This window comes from Schistocerca gregaria, chromosome X, assembly GCF_023897955.1.
Source record: "Schistocerca gregaria isolate iqSchGreg1 chromosome X, iqSchGreg1.2, whole genome shotgun sequence".
NCBI classification, from domain to species: Eukaryota; Metazoa; Arthropoda; class Insecta; order Orthoptera; family Acrididae; genus Schistocerca; species Schistocerca gregaria.
Genome location: NC_064931.1, coordinates 683940028 through 683963762, shown reverse-complemented (window position 1 = coordinate 683963762; position 23735 = coordinate 683940028). Strand labels below are relative to the sequence as shown.

The 23735-nt window shown below is 38.6% G+C and overlaps 1 protein-coding gene across 1 annotated transcript in view; it reads left to right on the top strand.

Annotated features, from left to right (window-relative positions):
* Positions 1 to 234: 234 nt before the first annotated feature.
* LOC126299283 (ceramide-1-phosphate transfer protein) overlaps positions 235 to 23735 on the top strand; it is a 30212-nt gene continuing 6711 nt past the window's right edge. The window contains exons 1-3 of the mRNA XM_049991067.1: positions 235 to 567; positions 984 to 1195; positions 18368 to 18543. Of these exons, the coding sequence (XP_049847024.1) occupies positions 431 to 567; positions 984 to 1195; positions 18368 to 18543 (525 nt within the window). The 5' untranslated portion in view covers positions 235 to 430. The remainder of the gene's footprint in view (positions 568 to 983; positions 1196 to 18367; positions 18544 to 23735) is intronic.

The window sequence follows — 23735 nt, the reverse complement described above, 5'->3', positions numbered from 1 at the left end:
GTCCTGTCCACAGGCTCCAACTTATCTGCACAAATGTGGTTTGAATCCACAGATTTGAGAGGTTTCGCTCAAACCTCCAACTTCCAGGTTTGCACACAACTCAGATTGGTGCAAATCTTTTGTCTACATGCAACGATCTGTCTGCGCAGATGTAATGTGTGCAGACATTTGCGCAGGCGGATCGTTGCGTGTGGACGGGCCTTAACATGTGGTAGTGTTCTGCAGGATGTCTGCAGGTGTTGAGTTAATTATCTTTGCGTTGTCGGAGTCAGTAGCTGTCACTTGTCAGTAGCTTGTGTTTGTAAACTACGGCATGGCTAGGTTACTTTTTATCTCAAATTCAGTAGCCTTGAGATGTGAAGTACTGAGATAAAATTTCTATTATCGTGCTGATTGTATCCGTGCCTACGGTTTCGTGTTTGAATTGACGATGGCAGCTGCAGGAAAGAGCGATGCCGATTCTAAATTCAATTTAGTGATTGTCCGCGATGCCTTGAAAAATTCACTTATTGAAGATGACGACGTTCAAATGGACAGTTATATTGTTGCTTACAAGGAGCTCCTGAAGTGAGTTGTTTTTTCGTAAATTTGTATGAGTATGGGTTGTCCCTTTAAAGTTTGAGTTGCTAGTCACGTGTGTAAGAAGTCTCATGAAAATTTGCAACAAGTTCACCAGTTGCTATATTAAATATCCTGAACATGTAAGCCTAAACATCCTTTTGGTTTTAACCTGAGAAGAAAAGATTACTTTCCATTGACGTATTACATTACGTCCATTAGACTAAAGTTTTAGTGCTGCAAACAAGTACATTTAATAAAGCCGACTCTATCTGCTGAACATCAGTAGTCCAATTACGACGTGCCTTATGCAGAGAACATAATTTCCTGTAGTAGTGTAATGATTTATCTTCCTCTACTATACTAACTCTCAAATTTTTGATATCGCTTTAACTTTAAGTTCAAGTAATGTTTATTTTTTTCAGATTCTTCCATCTTTTGGGTTCTGTGTTCAGTTTTGTTTCAAGTGATGTAGAAAATAAAATTGAAATATTACAGCAATTTAGAGCAGAAAAAGAGAGCAGTAACTTTGTTTCTTTAAAAACTATGATACTCTATGAAAAATCATCTGGACTTTTGAATAATTCCAAATACGTGTCAGGAAGCAGAACGTTTTTACGCCTTCACCGTGGTTTAGGTATGTAAATGGCTTCTGTTAGCAAATGCCATGTAATACTTTTTTGACCGCAACAATAATATTTACTAATTGCTGACTGTAAATATTACTTTCTGTACTGTTATACACCGACAGTCCACAAGCTCACAGTAACTATTAATACCAGTCCAACACCATATAAAGTTTTCATACTCATCCAACTGGAAAAATATTTTGACACCAATAACAATCATAAATTAATCATAAATGTGGTATCCATAACCTTTCAAATCCGAACATGCTTATAAACAGATTGTGTTCCCATGTTCTACACAAGGATAAAATCAGAATCCAACTGAAAAAAAAATCAAAAAAACAAAAATACCTTTCAGTGCGGAGAAAACATTCAAACATCTTAAGGTATTTTATTCCTCCTCTGTAATAGTGAACCAACAATCACAATAGTAATTCACATTGTCATTTGCTTCCAGTACTGACGGACATAATGAATCTGGTGTCCTCCGCCAAGTTTTGAATTAGTCCTGCTCCACTGTATTGAATGTTGTAGTGGAAATGCATAGCTCCAACGTCTTGCTGAATAAAGTAAAACATTAAGTAAGACAGTGGACTCGCATATGGGAAGATGGTGGTTTAAATCCCCAGCCTGCCATCCAGACAAGTTTTTTCCTGTTTCCCTAAACTATGTTAGACAGATTCTGAAGGAGTTACTTCGAAAAGGAACCATTTGATTTTCTTCCCTAATTTGATACACTTCTATGCCTACCTACCTGGTAGTCGATCGTTAAACTCTTAATTTTCCTTCTGTGTAACTGTAGTCACAAAATGGTTCTCTCACTTCAGGTATTATGCCAGAGGCAGTAAGTCCAGAACTCAGGAAAAAATGCTAAAACTTGCCATCCTCAGCACTGAAGAGTGTCGGATACTCCTCAGAATGTTTGCTGTTTCAGTATCATCGAGAGGATTGGTGTGTGGAATGGAAGAAGATTTTATTGTAAACTGTGCATGGGCACAGCTCCAAATGGAATGCCCCAGTGTTGCCTCGCTGAGAATTCCACACGCTCATCCCAGATTCGAGACACTGCAGCTTTGTTCAATCTCATAACATCAACACAAATGTGGCAGTTTACGTAATTTGCAATTAAACAGCTGTAAGAGTTAAATAGTTGTGAACATGTCGTCACCCACTGTGGCATACAGTGACATGCTCGTGAACTGTGTACTAACAAGCCACTATGCACACTGCCAACATGATTCCTACCAAAGGGCAGTCAAACAGTCTAATTACTCAGTAACATCACACAAAAACAAGTTAGAAACATTAACATTTCACACTAGAGTGACATTACATACTCGAACATGCCCTCTTCAAGCATGATCCATTTCAAATACTCTGTTCCAACATGACAGCACAACATAGTTACATCACAGGTCAAAGTCGAGAACTGGTACTACACGTTTGGTTGATGCAGCCAGTTTACATCAGTTTGTAGTTGTTAGTACTGTTTGGACTTTTCAAACTTTATTTTGTTCATTTACTTATTTGTCCATTAACCATTCAACACAGTGGTATAGGATTAGTCAAATATATTACTGGTTTGATTTATATATGCGTATAGAACATATAGAAACTTTGGTTGAGTTAGGCATGGGTGGGGCAGAATGTCGGCCATGGCCTTTTCAAATAAACCATCCCAGCATTCTCCCTTGCTTGGTAGTAAACATGGAAAATCAAGTTGAAATGGCAGGTTGGGGGTTCGAACCCCATTTCTCCAAATGTGTGTCCAGTGCTTTAACACTGCGCTGCCTTGCTCATTATATTAACTTGTGAGAAAACCACACTAATCTGAAACCTATAATTTGTTAACACCAACCACAAGAATTTTGCAGTTACCGTACTACTAAAAATTCATCTATTGAGTAGAAGGAGTTGTCATTGTGAAATTCTGTTAATTCGTTTTTAATTGCTGGTTGGCCATCTGTCAGACTTTTAATGCTGGCAAATGACCAAAGATTTTTGTGGGAGCATAATTCACCCCTTTTTGTGCCAAAGTCCAATTTAATCAGAATAGTGAAGGTCATATGTTCATAAGGGACCCAAGATTGAACTCTGTGGGACACCATATGTGATACCTCCCCAATTAGAGGACTCTCCTGATTTTTGCAGACTGTCTGTACTGTTGATTTCAACCTTATGCACTCTTCCAGTTAAATGTGAATTAAACAATTTGTGCACTGTCCCACTCATACCACAATACTTAAGCTCATATAGAAGAATTTCATGATTCTTACAGTCAAAAGTCTTTGAGAGATCACACAATATCCCAACGGCTAATGTTCATTTATTCAGAGCATTTAATATTTCATCAGTGAAAGCATTTTCTATTGAAAAGCCTTTCTGAAAACCAAATTGATGTTTTGTTATTACTTCATTAATACAGATGTGTGAAGCTATTCTTGAATACATTAGTTTTTCAAGAATTTCGGGCAAGGCTGTCAGAAGTGAGACTGTGCAGTAGTTGTTAGCATCAGACATATCCCCTATTTTTACACAATGGTTTAACCATAGCATATTTCAATCTATCTGGGAAAATGCCCTGTTTCGGTTAGCTACTACTTATATGGCTGAGAATCTTATGTATCTCTTAGGAACATGCTTTAAGTACTCTGTTGTGGAAATGCCATCAATTCCATGCGATCTTTTATTTTTGAGCGAATTTATTATTTTCCTAATTTCAGTAGGAGAGGTGGGTTGAAATTCAGTTGTATCAATTTGCATGGCTATTGCCTCTTCCATATACAACATTGCATTTTCTAATGAATATCTGGATCCGATTGTCTCTGCAGCACTTCAAAAAATTATTACAAATATTTTCAACTCCTGACTCTTTGTTAACATCGCCGAGCGAGGTGGCGCAGTGGTTATCACACTGGACTCGCATTCGGGAGGACGACGGTTCAATCCCGTCTCCGGCCATCCCGATTTAGGTTTTCCGTGATTTCCCTAAATCGTTTCAGACAAATGCCGGGATGGTTCCTTTGAAAGGGCACGGCCGATTTCCTTCCCAATCCTTCCCTAACCCGAGCTTCTGCTCTGTCTCTAATGACCTCGTTGTCGACGGGACGTTAAACACTAACCACCACCACCACCACCACCACCATCTTTGTTAACAAACTTTTCATTGAATTTAATAGAAATGCAGTCTTCCTGTGCTCTCGGTTGCCCAGTTTCCATTTTAACAATATTCCAAATTGATTTAATTTTATTATCAGAGGCACTAATGTCAGAAGTAATGCACATACTTCTGGACTTTTTAATAACTTTTGTTTATACAGCACAGTAGTTTTTATAACTCCTTCTAGTCATAAGATATATATCCCTTTTCTGTTTATAAGATATTTTTATCCCTTTAGTAAGTCATGGCTTTTTAGATGGTTTCTTACAATTATGTTTCACTGTTTTCGTAGGGAAACTGTTTTCGAATATACTCACAAAGGTATCATGAAATTGATTAAATTTTAAATTAGCATCATGTTCACCGTACACCACATCCTAATGTAACTGTTGCAGTCTTTCCCTAAAATTGCAATTGTTATATCGTTAATTGATTACACTATTTTTTAGGACTCGTTTGCATTACTGTAGGGATCTCTCACACACTGTAATTACCTGTGCATCATGATCAGACAGACCATTCTTAACAGGAATTGTTTGTATTTGATTAAATTTGTCTTGGTCTATGAAAAAATTATCTATGTATGGTATCTCCTGTTGTCTAATTAAAAATATGCTCAAGGACACACTCTGTACTTTGTCCCTCCACATATCATTCCTCGCATATGTAAATGACCAGTCATCTAATATACACCAAGCATAATTATTTCTTTTTGCAGGTAACACTAGTAATTTATTCAATCCAAGCATACAAAGAGCTAGAGAAGATAGTAAACAATGTTCTTAACAGTATCACTGACATGTTTTCTGTGAAAACCCTCAGTTTTAAAAGGGCATAACATCTAGGGGTACTGCAACAATGATAAATGTAACACATAGTGAGGAAATAATAAATGGGTGGAAACTTCATCAATCTTAGGTGTTTCATATTGATGAGAATTTAAATAGGAAAAAGCACGTTTTGGAACTCCTAAAACAATTTAGTTCAGCCATATTTGAACTTAGGATGATTGAAAATCTCGGAGAGATATTACTCAGTAATTTGGTATATTTTGTGTATTTTCATTCAATAATGTTATATAGAATAGTGTTCTGTGTAACTCGTCTTTAAGAAAGGCAGACTTCGTTGCTTAAAAAATGTGCTGTGCGAATAATATTTTATGGTACCCAAGGTCACCTTGTAGGCATCTGTTTAAGGAGTAGGCGTTACAATTATTGTTTCACAGTATATTTATTCTCTCAAAGAATTTGTTGTAAATAATCCACTGCAGCTCAAAAGGAACAATGGTGTACATAATTCAATGCAAAAAGAAAAAAATACATTCATTACACCACATTAATGTTACCTTTACAGAAAGGGTGCACAGTGCTGCAACCAAAAAGTTTTGAGCACTTATCCTGTGACGTAAGATGTCTGGCAGACATCAGAGTAAAATTTGATAACAAATTGAAAAAGTTTCTCTTTGGTAACGCTTACTCTGTAGAAGATTTTCTGTGATTGTAATATGTAAAAGTGATGAGTAGTAATTACTAACTTAAATCTATACTCTTTTTTGGGGGAGGGGGGGAGGGTGAATAAGAGACTAGTTCCCCCCTTGTTACAATTTATTGCACAAGAGGTACATGGAACATGAAACTAACAAACAAAAAACAAGGGCATAATATGAGGCATGTCTGGAAAGTAAATACTGTTTTCGAGAAGAAGAAGAAGAAGAAGAAGAAGAAGAAACTCCTCATGGAAACATCTATTTCAGACCAAAATTTATTTTTACAAGAAAGAACATTTCTTAAACTATTTTTCTGTATAATTGACACCATTATTGAAACATTTTTCGAAGTGGGAAAGCAGCTTTTGTATGCTCTCTTGATAGAAAGATGCCATGAGTGAAGACAGCAACTGTTGAATGCCGTTTTTTGCATCATTAACTCTGTCAAAGTGCCTCCTTTCAAAGTCATGCTTCAAGAACAAGCAGTAGTCAGAAGGTGTCAGATTGAACCTGTATGGCGGGTGGTCAGACTGCTCTCAACTGAATTGTTGACTAGGGTTTTGAGTGACACCAGAAGACTGGGGACATGTGTTGCCATTAATCAACGCAATGCCTTGTCTGATCATTCCGTGCTTTTTGTTTTGAATTGCATACCAAAATTTTCTCAGTGTTCACACTACACTGATGGTTTTACGTGTGGGAAGGAACTCCATAAGAAGAAAGAAAAAAAAAAAAAAAAAAAAAAAAAAAAAAAAAAAAAAAAAAACATGTTCAGAGGTGGATGTCTTCACTGGCGGCATCTTCCTATGAAGAGCCCACAGAAAAGTCGGTTTCTTTCTGTGATAAATGTCTGAACAGTGGTGGAAACTATACAGAAAAAATAGTTTAAGAAATGGCCTTTCATATAAAAATAAATTAATCAATTTTGGTTTAAAATGTTTTTGCAGGTTTTTTTTGTGTGTTACTTACTTTCCAGGCATGTTTCTCTAAACTGACATATTCGCTTACTTTGTAGAAATGCTTTTGAAGTATGATTGTTTCTAACGTTGCTCTAAAGCCCATTTCCTTCTTTAATCATTTTAAGCATGTTGGCAGTGCATTGTAAAATATGACACCAATGTGGCTCCCAGGTCTTAAAGTACAAATTGTTATTGCTTGCTCCTGTGCTTTTAAGTGGTTATATCTTAATAAAATGCAGGGTTAGTTGTGTAAACACAGTTTTCATGGCCTAGTAAATGACAAATTTCATACACATGTGTTTACTTTCATACTTTCCTTTGTAGATAACCAACATATAATCATTGAAATTTGTTTCATACCTTTCTAGCAAATATATCATAAATAAGGTTGCATTTCATATAGTCTAGCTTTCTCAATGTTCTGAGAATGCACTTAAGGTACAAAGAAAACAAAAGAGAATGTTTACTAGAAAAATGTTTTGTTAATTGCTTTGTTTTGATGCTATGTCAACTGTCAAATACTGTGCAGAATTGAGCACATGTTAAAACTTTTCCATTTTGACATGGGTATTCTCAGGCAAGTGCACGGTCATCTGATGATGTATTCCAGCAGCTTGGTGTTCTTTGGAAGCATGCTTGTTTATGGGTAAGATACTAAAGTGTGTTGGGAAGATTGAACAATTAAGTCAAAACTCAGTGTTGCACATTCTCTTATTCATTAGAGGTGAGATATGTTCTTCATTTCTCCGTATACCTGAAAATAACCTGCATATGTTTATGTAGATTCACACCCTCTGCAATATAGTTGTCATCAGATGACATCTCCCCACTAAGCATGGAGTTCTCTAACTTGCTTTTGTTAGACTGGGTTTTGGATAATGCCTTGATGAATAATTGCTTGGATTGTAATGTGATAAACTGGTCTTCATTTGTATCATCTGAGAAGTGTAGCTGCACATACATAGTCAAAAGAATCCTCTCATTCCTTGGTGATGTCAATTCATTAGGTTCATACATCTGTCTTGAAACATTTGGTTTCCACATTTTTGTTAGTAGTTGCGCATTCTGGAAAAAGTCTCTCTCTCTCTCTCTCTCTCTCTCTCTCTCTCTCTCTCTCTGTGTGTGTGTGTGTGTGTGTGTGTGTGTGTGTGTGTGTGTGTTTTAATTAGTGTGAAGTGGTCCCTGGTAATAAAACAGCTCCATTACTGCATTGCTGAGAATTCCTTCTTTCCAATTTTAGTATTAACTATGCAGGGCAAAATAGCATTTGTGGGATCTTCATGTTCCAGGACTGAGTATCTCACAGTTACGAAATCCAAAAGACAACAGATTACCTTCATCCAACTTTGTTTATGAGGGAGACCATGTAATACAATATATTTTATAAACATTGTTCATAAATTCATCTTTCCCTTCTTGTCTTTTATTTCCTGAGTGCATGCTGAAATAAATGTTCAGAGTTGCATCTTGTTTAGTTTTTTTTTTTTTTTTATGCATGTCTATGAACATTGGAAATTCTTGCATGTAGCAACATATACTTGTGTGATGGCTGATAAATGTGCTCAGATGGTCCATTATGATTAATGGTAACATTGAGTTTGCTGACTAACAAATTTAAAATGAGTGCAGCAATCAAGTATCCCTATCTCATTGATATTGACTGTAAATTTTATCAGAATAATAACAGAAAGTGATTTCAATTAATGCCCAACATATGACATAGATTCATGTCAGGTTGCCATTTACTTATTATTCCATCTCATCTCTGTGGTTGATATATATTCTGAGAGAAAATCGGAGTGTTAAGTGTTTTGTGGATATGATAAACAGAATAAATGTGTAAACTAATGTTTAGTTTGTTCAGAGTGCAACTTGGTGTATTACCTAGATCATGAGTGTCTGCGATCTGATAGAAATGGCTTGTTATAACCATGACATCTATGTTAATTTGGTAAATTACGTCTTCTTATTCCACAAATCAACAGCAGCACTGTGAAGTGAGTTAATATATGTTTGGTGTTAACAGTTATAATGGCTGGCATGGCCCACATTGAGCTGTTACTGTCACAAACAGTCAGTAGATGATCTTTTTACAAGGTGTGGCCTTATTTTCAGCTAAAAGTATCTCTAGATATGTGAGCTCTCTGTAACTGAACTTAATCCAGTGGTTATAGAAAAATCAGATCATATAGCATTACAGATGGTTTACCAGGTTGTTACAGGAGTGCAACGTTAAGTCAATTCATAAAGACCTAGGTTGTTTTTGAGGTGAAGAGAATGTGAGGTGCTGCCTGTGGGTATACATAATAGAGAATCTATTCTCCATGTATTATTTGTAAATAGGACGAGATACCATTGATACCAAACAGAAGATCCCATTCAGACAGAGTGATGTTACCAAATTATTTAAGGAACAAGTGTTACAATGCTGCCCAATGGGATCTGAATTTATTGAAATAAAATCTTTAATTATGTAAGAATCACCCAAATTCTAGCTTCCATTTAAACTTCAATCGGGGTCAACTTTCCATACAACAAGACCATTAATAGAATACTAAGAGGGTTGCCCAGAAAGTAATGCACCACTTTTTTTTTTCTTCAACAGTTCTTTATTAAATAAAGTTAATGAGAATTACACACATGAAATAATGGAATTTTATCTACACGCATTATATTTTTCCATGTAATCTCCATCCCGTTCTATGGCCTTTCTCCAGTGCTAAACAAGGGCTTTTAATGGCCGAAACAAGTGGAAGTCTGTGGGGGCTAGGTCAGTTGTGTAAGATGTGACAGCCATGGATGGTCTCCCCGAACGCTGCAAATCATGGAGTGCACCGAACCACCTTCTGGTGATGACCTCACCCTCAATGCCCAGTGACTAACTGTACTTCTGTCAACAGCAGATGCTCCATAGACTTTACACAAGTGTTTGGGAATATTCCCCACAGTTTCTTTCTCTGTAGTGGGAAATTCAGTGACAGCACATTTCTTGTAATGTACATCACCTACAGATGACATTTTGAAACTCCTGCAGCTGCACTATCTGTTGGAAGTGAAGGAAATTTGGCTCGCTCACTCAGGAGACATCTAACAATACACATGTATCATTTCACATTTGTAGCATTGTTTTTGGCTGTGAAAAAAAAATGTAGTGCATTAATTTCTGGACAGTCCTTGTATTTACAGATGTAAATATTGGCTTAATGGGACATTGCACAGAAAAGAAAGAAATAGAAGGTCCCCTTTCTTAATTTACTGTCCACTATGATTTTGTTAAGAAGAGTACAGGAGAGCAACACTACAGCTGTAGATGACATTTTAATTCTATCTGTAGCTTGTTAGAAGGGTATTATCATTGATATATTGTGGATGGGTGTGGTGTAGAAGTTGGGTTACCACACCATGAGGCACTAATATTATTGTTAGATGATGTTAAGTAAGAAATGAGGAGTACACAGAGATATTAAAGAAATTTAATTACCGTAATTCTTTTAAGTAAGTTTTCTGATTCAGCTCTTGAAGAATCATTGTTAGTGGAATGTGTGCTGTTCATCTAGCTTAAATGATAAATACAGTACATTCATATTGACTTTTTCCTTTAACATGAAATTTGACCCCAGTTATCACACGTAGTGAGTATGGATGATATAAAGTATCAAATCTGTGTGTAAAAGAAAATGGAAATTGTATCAGAGATTACAGACGATTTACAGTGCTTCATTACAGAAGAGAGCGTAATAAATTTTATTAGAGAAACTAATAGTAAGAGCTTCAAGATTATGCCACATAAATTTGAGGATAATGCAAACAACATAAGATACAGGAAAGAAAGTGTCTCAGAAAAGTTCCCTTTTCAACACATTGATATAGAGGATTGAATTGGTACTGAGATGTTCAAAATATTTTATGAGTCTTTCTTATTCTTTGTTATTTGTTGGGGGGGGGGGGGGGGAGACTGAATCCCAGTTGCATATATTTTCCAACATTTAATTTTTTGAAGTTAAGATGAAATGAGATTACTGTAAGCTAAAAGAAAAATTTATCAAGTGTTAATTCTTGGAAGTGTAAAGATGTTTGATCTAGATAGATAACAGGTGTGATAGTAAAGATTGTCCAGTCTACATTAATGGCATACTCAGTTACATATAGAACATCTTTTCAGGAAGCATATTTCCCAGGCAACTTGAAATATTCTGTGGTGTGGCCCCGCCACAAGAGAGGGCGGAAAAAGTTGATGATGATAACTGCACAGCAATAATACTGCCTCCTGAATTTTTGTTTATTTTTAAGGCAATTTGCAAAAGTGTGTCTGCCTCTGTAGCTAAGTGGGCAGTGTGTCTGACTGCAATACAGAGGAGTTGGGTTCAGTTCCCATTATTGTCAGAGATTTTTCCTTGGCATGAAATGAAGACTAGAATTTGGTGGGCTAAGCTTCACAGTGTCAGCTGAGGCGCTACTGAAGTGGGACTTAGTGGCTTGAAGGTTTGGAAAACTGACAGTGTCCAGGAGAATGGTATGTTACGTCAATACTGAATAGCCCATTGGGGCTGGTTTGCAGAGCTTAAACAGATATACTGTAATGTAGTTACCTATTTCTTGGAGCACATCTTATTAAGAAATTCACAGTTTGATTATAAGAATAGCTCATGAGGTTACTTGCCATGAAAAATTCCAAGTTGTGCCATGACTGGGAGTCACAAGCTTGGAGTAGGAGGAGGATGGGAGGCCATAATACTGTATTACCCCAATTTGATTTTGTATTTATAACCCTGTATTCACCTGACCAGAAGTCTTGTTCCTCCTGCCACCGAAATTTACAATTCCCACTGTATATAACTTTAACCTATCCATTTCCCTTTTCAAATTTTCCAACCTACCTGCCCGATTAAGGGATCTGACATTCCACGCTTCGACCCATAAAACGCCAGTTTTCTTTCTCCTGATAACGTCCTCCTGAGTAGTCCCCACCCAGGGATCCGAATGGGGGACTATTTTACCTCCGGAATATTTTACCCAAGAGAACGCCATCATCATTTAACCATACAGTAAAGCTGAATGCCCTCGGGAAAAATTACGGCTGTAGTTTCCCCTTGCTTTCAGCCATTCACAGTACCAGCACAGCAAGGCCATTTTGGTTAGTGTCACAAGGCCAGATCTGCCAATCATCCAGACTGTTTCCCCTGCAATTACTGAAAAGGCTGCTGCTCCTCTTCAGGAACCACACGTTTGTCTGGCCTCTCAACAGATACTCCACCAACGGCAAGGTCCATGGTTCATGGGGGGTTATTTCAAATATAATATAGGATTTATGCTGTAGTTGGTTATTGATGTCAGCATCAATGTAGTTGGGATGTAAAAACCGGGATAGAGGGGAGGGGTGGATGGGGGGGGGGGGGGGAGGGGGTTGGTTCGTGATTAGCTGTTTTGAACTAGTAAGTCTTTGAAATGAAGGAAAAATTTGTTACTCAATTCAGTCTGGTCACTGAGTAGGTAGTCGGATGCTGTATGTGTGTCAATAAAAATTTCAGTTTCCTCAAGAAGTTAAAGTTTCATGCCTTTGTTTGGAGTTACATTTACCCAGTAAAAAAACAAACAAAAACCCTCAAAACAACATTTTACATCAAGGGATAAAATTTTATAATAAATTGCCAAAGGAAATAAAAAAAAATTATTAAAATATGTCTGTTTAAAAGGCAACTAAAAAATTATTTATAAGTAATGTGTACACATCATAAACTTACGAGTAGTGGGTAGCAATGAAAGGGAATAGCTGAAACACCTTGTCACATTTCAATAAATTATCATTACTTACTGCTTTCACAAGGAAAGTATGTCAAGATGTAAAATGTGTGATAGTATTATCTGCTGACTCAGTTTTACAGGAGGACTGAATAGCATAGTTTAATATGGTGGTAACGGAATCTGCAGTTGATTTCAGGAGCACAGCAGCATCTTCACAGTCCAGAAGTCATCAATGGGTGTCCTTAGTATGTGCAGCAATGAAGAGCACTACTATATTTCATACTAAAAGTTACCAGAAACAGTCAACAGTCATCAGTGGGTGTCATTAGTGTGTGCGACAGTCAAGAAAAAAAAACAAACTATGCTTTATATTACAAGTTTCCTGAAACAAACTGTGTGTAAACCAAGGAACATTATACAATCGGGACCAAATGTGGCAGTACAGCTGTTAAGGCACTGACCTCATTTGGGAGGACGGAGTTGCTGTGTCCAGCCACACTCATTTGGGAAGTAAAAATAAATAATAATCATTTCAATCAAAAGCATTAATTGGACAAAGTATTCCTGTATGGAACAGAACAAGATGGCCTAAGTCTATAAGCAAAGCAGGGACACCTAGGGCACTTTTTCCCTGCAACATGTAAATTGACACCCATCAGTTTTGTGTAGTGAATGAAAGGATCCTTTTGGGTAATCAATGAGAGGAGAGAAAAAAGGAGCTCTAGTTCGAGAACTGAAATTGAAAGTATTTGACCTTCTTCATAGATTATTCAGGGTTCTGTTAGAGACTGCCTTAAACTACCACATGTACTAAAGTTTTGGTATTTGTCTTTACTACTTTTATGGAATGAAGGTTGATCTGTAGGATAGACAGATGTCTAAGTTAGATCACAAAATGATAAGTTTGGTCATGAGGGTGCGAAGTCAATGCACATGATGTCATGTGAAGCAGCTATGCTATAATTACAGGGTTTGTATAAAAGTAATAAGACTGGTTTTTTGCTGACACAACTGTACTTCGCAGTGCGTGCTCGCCCGGAGGGATTGGTGGTGGGGGACGTCTGGCTGAAAACGTGCAGCGTGCCAGTCGCCTGCAGGCTCTTGTCTTGACAGCAACATGCATTGAGTGGACGCATCTCAAAGTCAGCAGTCGTGGCGCAACATGCAGCAAACAATCAAGCAACGTTACACCGTCAAGTTTTGTATGAAACTATGAAAATGGGGTACAGAAATGTTGGATATGTGTCGGCAAGCCTATGGCGACAATTGCCTGTCAAAAGCCCAGGTTATCAGGTGGACGAAAAGTTTTTTTTTTAAAGAGTGCTGGGACAGCGTTAATGATGACCACTCCGGACGCCCGTCAACCAACTAAACTGCTGAAAACAGCCCTCCGTGTGCTCGTTTTATTGAACACTGACCATCGGATGAGTGTCAGGATGATAGCAGTTGACCTCAGACTTGTTAAAATGACAGTGCACACAAGACCTCCCCCAAGATGGTTCCAAAGATTTTGTCAGACGCTCAATAGCAAGCACATGTGGACACCTGTCAAGACAATCTCCAGAGCCTTGAAGCTGATCTGGAATTTTTAGATAACGTTATCACTGGAGGCAAAACCTGGGTGTTTCAGTTCAACCCAGAGATAAAGCGCACACCGCAGCTTCCCCCATGTCCAAAAAAGGCTCACATGAGCAAATTGAAGGTTAAAGCCATGCTGACTGTGTTTTGCGATGTGAGGCGTGTGGTTCATCACGAGTTTGTGCCACAAGGCCAAACTGTCAATGGTGCATCATGAGAACACGCCAAGTCATACCTGCTTCATGGTGGCCAGCTACGTGGCCAAGAAACGGATTCCAACAATTCCCCAGTCCCCCTACAGTCCCGATGTGGCCCCACCAGACTTTTTGTTCCCCGAACTAAAAACTTCCCAGAAAGGAAACAGTCATGGGACTCTGGAGGAGGTCCAAGCCACCATGACAAGGGCTTCGAAGGCCATCCTGGACTCAGTGTGCGTGGAAGTGTTTGAAGTGCGGAAAGCTCGCATGCAGCAGGTTGTTGACTCTCAAGGGTCACACATTGAAAAGTACTAAGTGGTTGTATCAACATTTGCAATAAATTTTGATTCACAAGCTCAGTCTCATTACTTTTTGCACAAACTCTGTACTTAACAGTTCAAGTAGTAATTTACAGGACAGTCAGTGAAGAAGGTTATGTATGTCTCACTTTGCAATGAATTGTTAATTTTTGACACAGTGACCACTACCATTAAAAAAATTGCTCATTCCAGAGTTATATTCACACCAATATTTGACACAATCACTTCAACTGATTGCTACATGTGTTTGCACATTATTCTATCACTGAATGCTCACAAGCAGCAGCTGAAAAACTAAAATGAATTCTCATCACACTTCATGGTGAGTGCTGCCCACATTGCTGAAACAAATATGTAATTAAAAGCAGTTCCCCTTTTTCTTGTCCTAATCAAATGAGCTTGCCAGTGAAGAGTTCAATTTCAGTTTGTTTACTTGAAGTCAGTCACCAATACTCTTCTCCTATTTTGGAAGTACTTCACTTTCTCTATCTTATATTCCCTGAATGGCTGTTGCAGTTCCTTTTTAATAAGTTCGTGCTTTCAAGCACAAATTTCGTTAGTTGGTACATGTGTTTAAAATGTCAGTGCAAAGAGAACTCTCCTTGTCAAATATAGGAGTACATAAAGTTCACGGAGTAAAGCTTCATGTAGCTAGTTTTTGAGCTAAAACAATTACTTGTGCCTGAATGAAGTTGCCCCAAAATACTACCTCACATGGCATCAAGAAATTTAAAGTACATAAGTAAACATTTGTTAGTGGCATAATAGTTGCTGAACGTGACTGCCCTTGTAATCATGAGGTTCAACTCATGCAAGAGATCACGAATTTGTGCCTTCCACAACAGCTTCCTATCTACTGTCAGTTCCAGGAATTTGATGTTTATGTCTTCACTAATTGTGCAAACATTGAAAGACAGCTGCATGTCATTTAGATTCTACTTCTACATGACTACTCTGCAATTCACATTTAAGTGCTTGGCAGAGGCTTCATCGAACCACAATCATACTATCTCTCTACTATTCCACTTCCGAACAGCGAGCGGGAAAAACGAACACCTAAACCTTTCTATTCGAGTTCTGATTTCTCTTATTTTATTTTGATGATCATTCCTACCTATGTAGGTTGGGCTCAACAAAATATTTTCGCATTCGGAAGAGAAAGTTGGTGACTGAAATTTCGTAAAAAGGTCTTCTCCGAGGAGAAGGAAAACCAATTGATTGCTTTTTGTCCATTTTAATAATGCAGCATACTAAATTACTCCTTCTGTTCCCAGAACTCCTTTTGTTTGTCAAGACTTCTTTAAAGTTTTTATATGTGGCATAAATATGAAATTTTTATCTAAATGCGGAAGCAATGCAAAAAAAAAAGCCATTAAGTAACAGCTTCTGTTTCCTCTGTTTATGAGAAGAAATGAGTTATGTGCCAAGAGTTGCTTGATTGGAGTAGCATGAGCTGAAATGTGAAACCAGTAACTGAAGGGTGCATGTTTTTAGCTGCAATAACATTTTTGTTTCTAGTTTTCATATTTTCAGTTTTCATAGTGTTGAATGACAGACAGACTTAGAAATCTGTAGTAATTCTATATATTCAATATTCCTGCCTTCTGCTATTTCTAGTTGTTAACTGTTATTGGAAAGTTTTCGTAGACATCTGTGCTAGTCTTTGATTTCAAGAAATGTAACCAGCCAGCTGAAATATGTTGAACAACAGTGAAACACACTGAACAACAATGAAACACACTGCCTGACAAAAAATATGAGGCACACAGGAGGGGGGCAAAAAAAAAAAAAAAATACAACAACTTCACAGCTCGAGAGGATATGTGATGTTATTGCAGTGATTACAAAACTGAGTCAAATTTACAAAGAACTTGGCAGTAAAAATCCCACTGATCCTTCTGGTCAGCATGCATGAACTGATTCAGGTCAGAATGGCACCATAAAGCTGTTGTATTCTCTCCTGAGGCAACATGTGTTGTGGGAGTACCTCATCATGCAGACAATTCATAGAGACATGTGCCATGTGTGGACGAGCATTGTCCTGTTGAAAAGGGTTGTCATGGTAGTGTTACACGAGAGAGAAGACATGAGGATGCTATCTGTGTGTGACATACTGTTGTGCCATCAGAGTTCCCTCAGATACTCCCAGCTATGACCTGAAATCATACTTGATGGCTCCTTACATTGTGATGCCAGGAGTAACATCATTGTCGTCTCGAAAACATTGGAAGAATAGGACCCCTTTCCAGGTTGCTGATGTACTTATAACAATTATCATCCTGGATAGTGTAGGATCAAAGTTCATCACTGAACACAGTGTGGAACCATTCACCAGCAGTCCATGCTTCCTTGTCACGACACCACTCCAAACTCAGCTGTTTATGTTGTGGTAATGACAGACTGCATGGGAGTGTAATTCCTTAGGCCGCCTGCTGCTAGTTCTGACCAACAGTGCAGGATGATATGGAATGTTGCAGGGAGTCCATTAGTTGGATGAAATGTGCAGATGTGAAGTAGTTAGTTTGTGCTTGTCGCACAATGTGGCAGTCGTACCTTGTGATGGTCAGACATTTTGACCGGTGCCTTGACTTGAAGTATAACTGTCCCCACATTACCATGCAATCCAACACCTTGCCACTGTCACATCATAATGCCTCAAAAATGTGACCAGCTGGGCAAATGGAGACCCATAATGAGAACCCAATCAACATGTGCAAGTGCTGATAACACTGTCTCACATTACTGCACAGCATCTCCATTTCCATCACAGTGACCACACATCATCTGACTGTTCATGCTCTGTACATACCCTACTAGGCCTGGTAACAACACTAAACATGAACAACACTTATGCACTCTGGTGGCCATTCTTGCTCTCACAGAGAATCGCAACCCTAATCATTTATATATCCACTAATGTACGAAGTGTGATCGAAAAGTAGCAGGAATTTTTTTCTTAAAGATTCTTTATTTATTCATCAACATCAATTTTGTTCCCTGAAGAGTAATCTGCCTCAGATATGATACACTTGTGCCAGCGCTTTTTCCAGTCTTGGAAGCATTTCTGGAACTCACTTTTTGTTATGGTATCCAGTTCCTTCAGTGATTCTGCTTATCTCATCAGTGGTGGAAAAATGATGTTCTTTCATGGTTCGCTTCAGCCTCAGGAATAGAAAGAAGTTGCAAGGGTTGGTGTCTGGTGAATACAGTGGCTGAGGCAAAAATTCATAAACAAGTATTGAGGTGTGAGCAGGAATGTTATCTTGATGCGATGTCCACGAATGGTTTTGCCACAATTCTGGTCACTTTCTTCAAATCTCTTCACGTAAACGGTTCATAACTTCCAGGTAGTATTTCTACAACCATAAGGCAGGAACTCACGATACACTATCCCATTGTAATAGAAGAAAATGTTGAGAAGAATCTAAAGATTCAAAACAGATGAAAATGCAAACATACATCCGGAACATATGTACCAACAAGATAAAAATATTTGAAAATCTGATGTATTAAGCTTGCAGAATTAAAAAATTGCAATTACTTTTTCATCTCACCATGTACAAAGTTGCATTGATATCTGGCTATGTCTTCTGGTTACTTCGCTTCTTTTTCGGGCACTATAATTAGTTTTATCTTATATCAAACCATTTTTTGAAATGCCTTGTATTGATCTTGAAAATGTTGAAATTTTCATTTTGGTATCACATTGGTAATGAAGAATGTGTGTATTTTTTTCAGATTTTATAAGACTGTTCCTGACACGAGTGAAGGAGCTAAATGATAAAGACAAAACGTCTGGAGTATGCCAGAGTGCTTATGATGAAACTTTAGGCAACTTCCACCCTTTCCTTATTCGTAAAGGAGCAAAAGCTGCAATGTATGTGTTGCCAACAAAAGAGGGATTGCTTCAAAAGGTAGGTCTCTCCATTGGCTCCCTCCTCCCTTCCCGTCTAGCATAAACACGCACACTCCGTATGTATATAGAACAAAAGCATCATAATGATAAACAGACAAATGTTGTTAGCCTAGTCAACGAAGATCAGTAAAGGTACATGGGTTGTGAGCATTGGGGTGGGGTGGGCCTTAAAGGTAACTTTTTTAGGTTTTTCTTGAATAACTCAAAAATTGCGGCACTTAGCAAAAAAGTTTCCCAGCATTAAATTAAACTTACTTTGAATTTCGTACAAAAGAGATCCTATTACTTTTTTCTCTGGGCTTAATGGTTATCATGTAAGAGGGGATGGAAAAATGGCAGATTATTAAAATATTGTCCTAATGTTATAAAATTTATCTCTATCTTTAAATGAAGTGGGTTAAAAACAAATATTAAACATGTGGACTATGCCTAAGTGCAGTACAGCTGTATTAAGGAATAAATTTTGTTCCAGGGATGATGAAGAGCAGGACTTGTGGGGTAGTAGCACAGGGGAAGGTAGATCACTGAATTGTGTTCCTGCATTTTGCTCCTTCGTAGGTCTGCAAATTGTAGATCAAGGAGTTAATCCCCACTCTGTCTACCCCTTTATGTGTGACAACCCTCTACAATGTGCCTTTTGAATAACTGGTGATGCCCATGGGATGTTTAGTTCCTAGAAAATGGGTTAACACTACAAGGAATGAAGATACTAGTTACTAATAACACTAACACAAGAAACACGTATGGACAGAAACTACATAAATCTCTGCAAAGTGTTCTATGCTGCTAGAGGAGAACTTGAGTCTTAGTCATTCTGTACAGCAGCTGTAGTGTTCTTCCAGGAAAGGCAATGTCCCCCCAGTATAAGTGCTGCATGATTTTCAGTTTACAGACAGACTATGCTTCCCCAGCATTTCCTGTTCAGTTCTCTTTTGTGAGTAGACAAAATAACTCACTGAGCTTGTGTTTATATAATGGAGCTATTTACAATTTATTAAATGAGTACTTTTTGCAGCTGTTAAGTAGACTTTTATGTACATTATGTTCCTGTAAACAGTGGCTCAGTGTTTGGAATTGTGTGATTGCAATGTTGTCAGTGACCTATGTAGGGGTTGTAGGAAATGAATTGGATTGGTAAATGTGAAACATTGTTGCTTTCTATTGTTCACAGTGTATTGTAAAGCAGTGTAATTGTGTACATTGTGGTAAATTAATAAATGCCCAGAGAGTTACTGCATTTCTCTCACCATTAATTGTGTTACTGGCATTTCTCTCACCATTAATTGTGTTACTGGCAGGCTGCAGAAATCTTTTCCATTTGGGAAGTTCTGGCACTTGTAGAGTGGGTTGCTCTGGTTGGAGCCACTTACCACAGATCCACTGTGTATCTTTGAAGATGGTTGTGGATGTATTTCATGGAGTGGGACTGCTCATGTTCAGGTGCAGAACAGTAATGTGCTGTAATTCACTGTGTGACTTATGTTGAAATATGTGAAGTCCTGTAACACCTAGGTGACCCCTCCCTGTTGTAGAATGGTACAATTTAAGCCTCTGGATCTCTTCAGGTGTGACAGCTGAGTCTCGGTTGATGCCTTTGATACCCCTCATTCTGCGAAAAGTATTTCAGACAGTGATAGTGCTGACAAATGAAACCAATTTTGTTTAATACATATTGACAGTGTGCTATACTTGGGACCATGTGTTCAGTTTGGTAGACAGTCAATAGCTTCAGCTGTTGAGCTTTTTTACGTAATAGCTCAATTAACAACTGCAAATAAGTACTCATTAAAAAACTGAAAATAACTCCACTATATAAACACAATCTCTGTGAAGTTATTATGTGTACTTATGTAAGAGAATGGGGCAGGAAATGATGGGGAGGTATAGTTTGTTCATAAACTGAAAATATAACAGCACATGTAGTGGGGAAATTGCCTTTCCCAGAAGGACACAATACAGCTGCTACACAGGTTAACTATGAATCAATACCCCCTTCTACTAGTGTAGAACAGTGTGCACAGATTTACATTGATTTGTCCATGTGTGTTTCTTGTGTTAGTGTGATTTGCAATCATCTGTGCACTCCATGTACTACTAAAGCATTTTGTGGAAAATAAACATCCTCGGGGCATTTCTGAATTCTGCATTTTTAGTGATTCATAAGGCATGCTTTGGAGGGTATTTGCTTCTTGTGACATAGTGGGGTAGATAGAATTGGGAAACACATGCTCGATCTTCAGTTTGCAGACCTATGGAGGAGGGAAAACCTTGAACAGAATCCAGTGACCTACCTTCCCTCATGCTCCTACCCCATAGACATGGTGCACTCATTTAACATTTGTATTTAACCCACTTTATTTAAAGATAAATATTAATTTTATACTGTTGGAGCAATATTTTTAATAATCTGCAATTTTTTTCCCTTCCCCTTCAACACAGAAACTATTAGACCCAGAGAAAAAATGAACAGTATCAGTTTTAGTGGAAATTTAATGTAGTTTAATTTTGTACTGTGAAACATTTTTGCTATGAGCTGTAGTTTTTGATTTGTTTGGGAAAATGTAAAAAAAATGACCTTCAACCTTCAATCCTCACCCTGATGCTCACACCCCACCAGTTAGGATTTTTAGTATGTTGTTCCTGACACTTCCTCCTACCACTGAGCAAAAATTTGTGGCTACATGATTTTTTCCCCAAATTTTCCTTCAGTGACTGGACTGTGTAATGCTATCAGTAGGATTATATAGAACCTCTGTTACACATAACACTGAGTCTCGTGTTAAGCATATAGATTTAAATGTATAAAAATTTTTCTTTTTTCGGTTTGTTATTGTTAAAGTTATCTTCTTTGCTTTTTTTGTAGTACCAAAGGAAAACATGAATTAATTGATGAGTGATTGTTATATAGGTTCTGCTTTTCCAATTACAAATTTCCATTGGTAGTAGCATGCCCACCGTCCACTATCTGGCAAACTCAGGAACACATTACCTTCTTGCAGACTCTAAAATATGAATCGGGTGAATGGGTGACACTGTCAGATATGATGAAGGAAGGAATAGTATTCACATTGCTTCTTCAGCCAACAGGGGCCAGTAAACTGTCCCTTCTGTTGGAGTGCAGTACTATACTTTCTTGAGGTTGATGTGTTGGTTGTAATAGTATATGATGCATTTGCCACTCTTGCATTCGCAGTGTCCTGTTGCCCCCTGTGTACCTGTTAGAATTCTGTCATTTACAGATTTAAATCTTAACTGGTTAGACTGTTGGCTGTTAATGGAAGCTGTGCAATAGTTTTATGGTGCTCATTAGCAGTTCATCTTCTTTAATGCCTGTTCATAATGGTTCACATGAACATCTTGAAGAATATCCCCTTCTAGTTGCATGTGGTTCACGAGGAGATAATGTCCATTTCATAGCTTTCCATTTTAAAGTGTTTTAAGTTAATGGGTAGTACAATATCATCAAATTGCAAATAAAAAATGTATCAGCTCGTGTCAAGCACAGGCCCCTGAATTGAATATTTTGGTGTTTTGAATTGTATTTTCTACTGAAATATCTATAACAGCCTGTGAAGTGTTAAATCTACTGTATATTTTTTGCAGGCAATCCTTCCTTCAGCAACTTATTGAGGGCCTTCTGTTTCCATCATATGTTTTTTACAGATGTGCTATTATTTTGGTCTTGATAGCTAATTGTATATGATTGTAGCACCCCTTGCAGGCCCAGGGGTTAGAATAGGCCCGTAGTATTCCTGCCTGTCGTAAGAGGTGACTAAAAGGATTCTCATACGTTTCGGCCTTCTGTGTTGGACCCCTGTAGGGTTTGAACTCCGTTCTTCAAAATTTTTCCGAAGAGCGAGCCAATTGGGGAAGGGCACCTCACATGGTACATCGTGTCCATAGTGAACTGAGATCTTTAGCCCCGTTTCTTGTTGTCACACTGCAGTCCGGTTCATTCTCCATCTCTTGGACAAGGATACATTGCTGGGAGTGGTTTCCACCATGCACTATGCAGTCTCGCTTTCTGCATGCCCACGACGACGACTACCATGGATTTCTTTGCACCTGATACCCAACACAATAGCCAGTCCGTTGTGGTGGGGCCGCCATGTACCCTGTTGATTGTAGCCCTGACGACACAGGGATCGCTCTGCTGATGCCTGTGCTGTTAATTCCCCACGTATGCCAAGGAATAGATGCCTATCTCTCTGTGGCATCGGGACTCCTGGCAATGGCCATCCTGCCAGGTAGCCCTTGCTGCAGCTGGGTTGTGCCCGTGGGTAGGTCCCTTGGTCGGAGTGGGTGGCATCAGGGTGGGTGACGCACAGTGAAGCGTGGCACATCTTCTCTTGCTGGTGGCCAACCACCAGCAGTCTCTAAGCATTTAAGGGCTCAATTCAATGTGCAGATGTATGACCCCAAATGGTTCCCCTCCCTGGCCACACCATGAGAGGAACGAAAGGCTAAGCCTGGCAACAATGCTTATTTTGTCCGGTACCTAGTATGCACAAGAGCTGACGGGGAGTCTTTCATGACGATGAAGCCTCAGCTCTTTGTAGAGGATTTAGAGGACAAGTTTGGGGAAGCAGAGGGCTTGTCCAAAATGAACTCTACGTCAGTTTTGATAAAGACAGCATCATCTGCCCAGTCATGGGCATTACTCGCTTGTGACAAGTTGGGGTATGTTTCTGTTACCATAATGCCCCATAAGAGCTTAAATATGGTCCAGGATATTATATTCCACAGGGATCTTCTTTTGCAGTCTGATGACAAGCTGCTCGCCAATTTAGAGTGGCGAGGTGTTCATTTCATCTGGCGCATTCATCGGGGTCCAAGGGATAATCAGGTTGCCACCGGTGCCTTCATCTTGGCCTTCGAGGGTGATACATTGCCTGAGAAGGTCAAGGTGATGGTATACTGTTGTGACGTCAAGCCCTATATCCCTCCCCCGAAGCGGTGCTTTCAGTGCTGGAAGTTCAGCCATATGTCTTCCTGCTGTACTTCCAGCCTCACATGTCGAGATTGCGGACACCCATCACATCCCGATAATCTATGTGCCCCACCTCCCATCTGTGTCAACTGCGGAGAGCATGATTCACCTTGCTTGCCAGACTACAGGATTTTACAGAAAGAGAGGAAAATCATGGAATATAAGACCCTGGACTGACTGACCTACACTGAGGCTAAAAG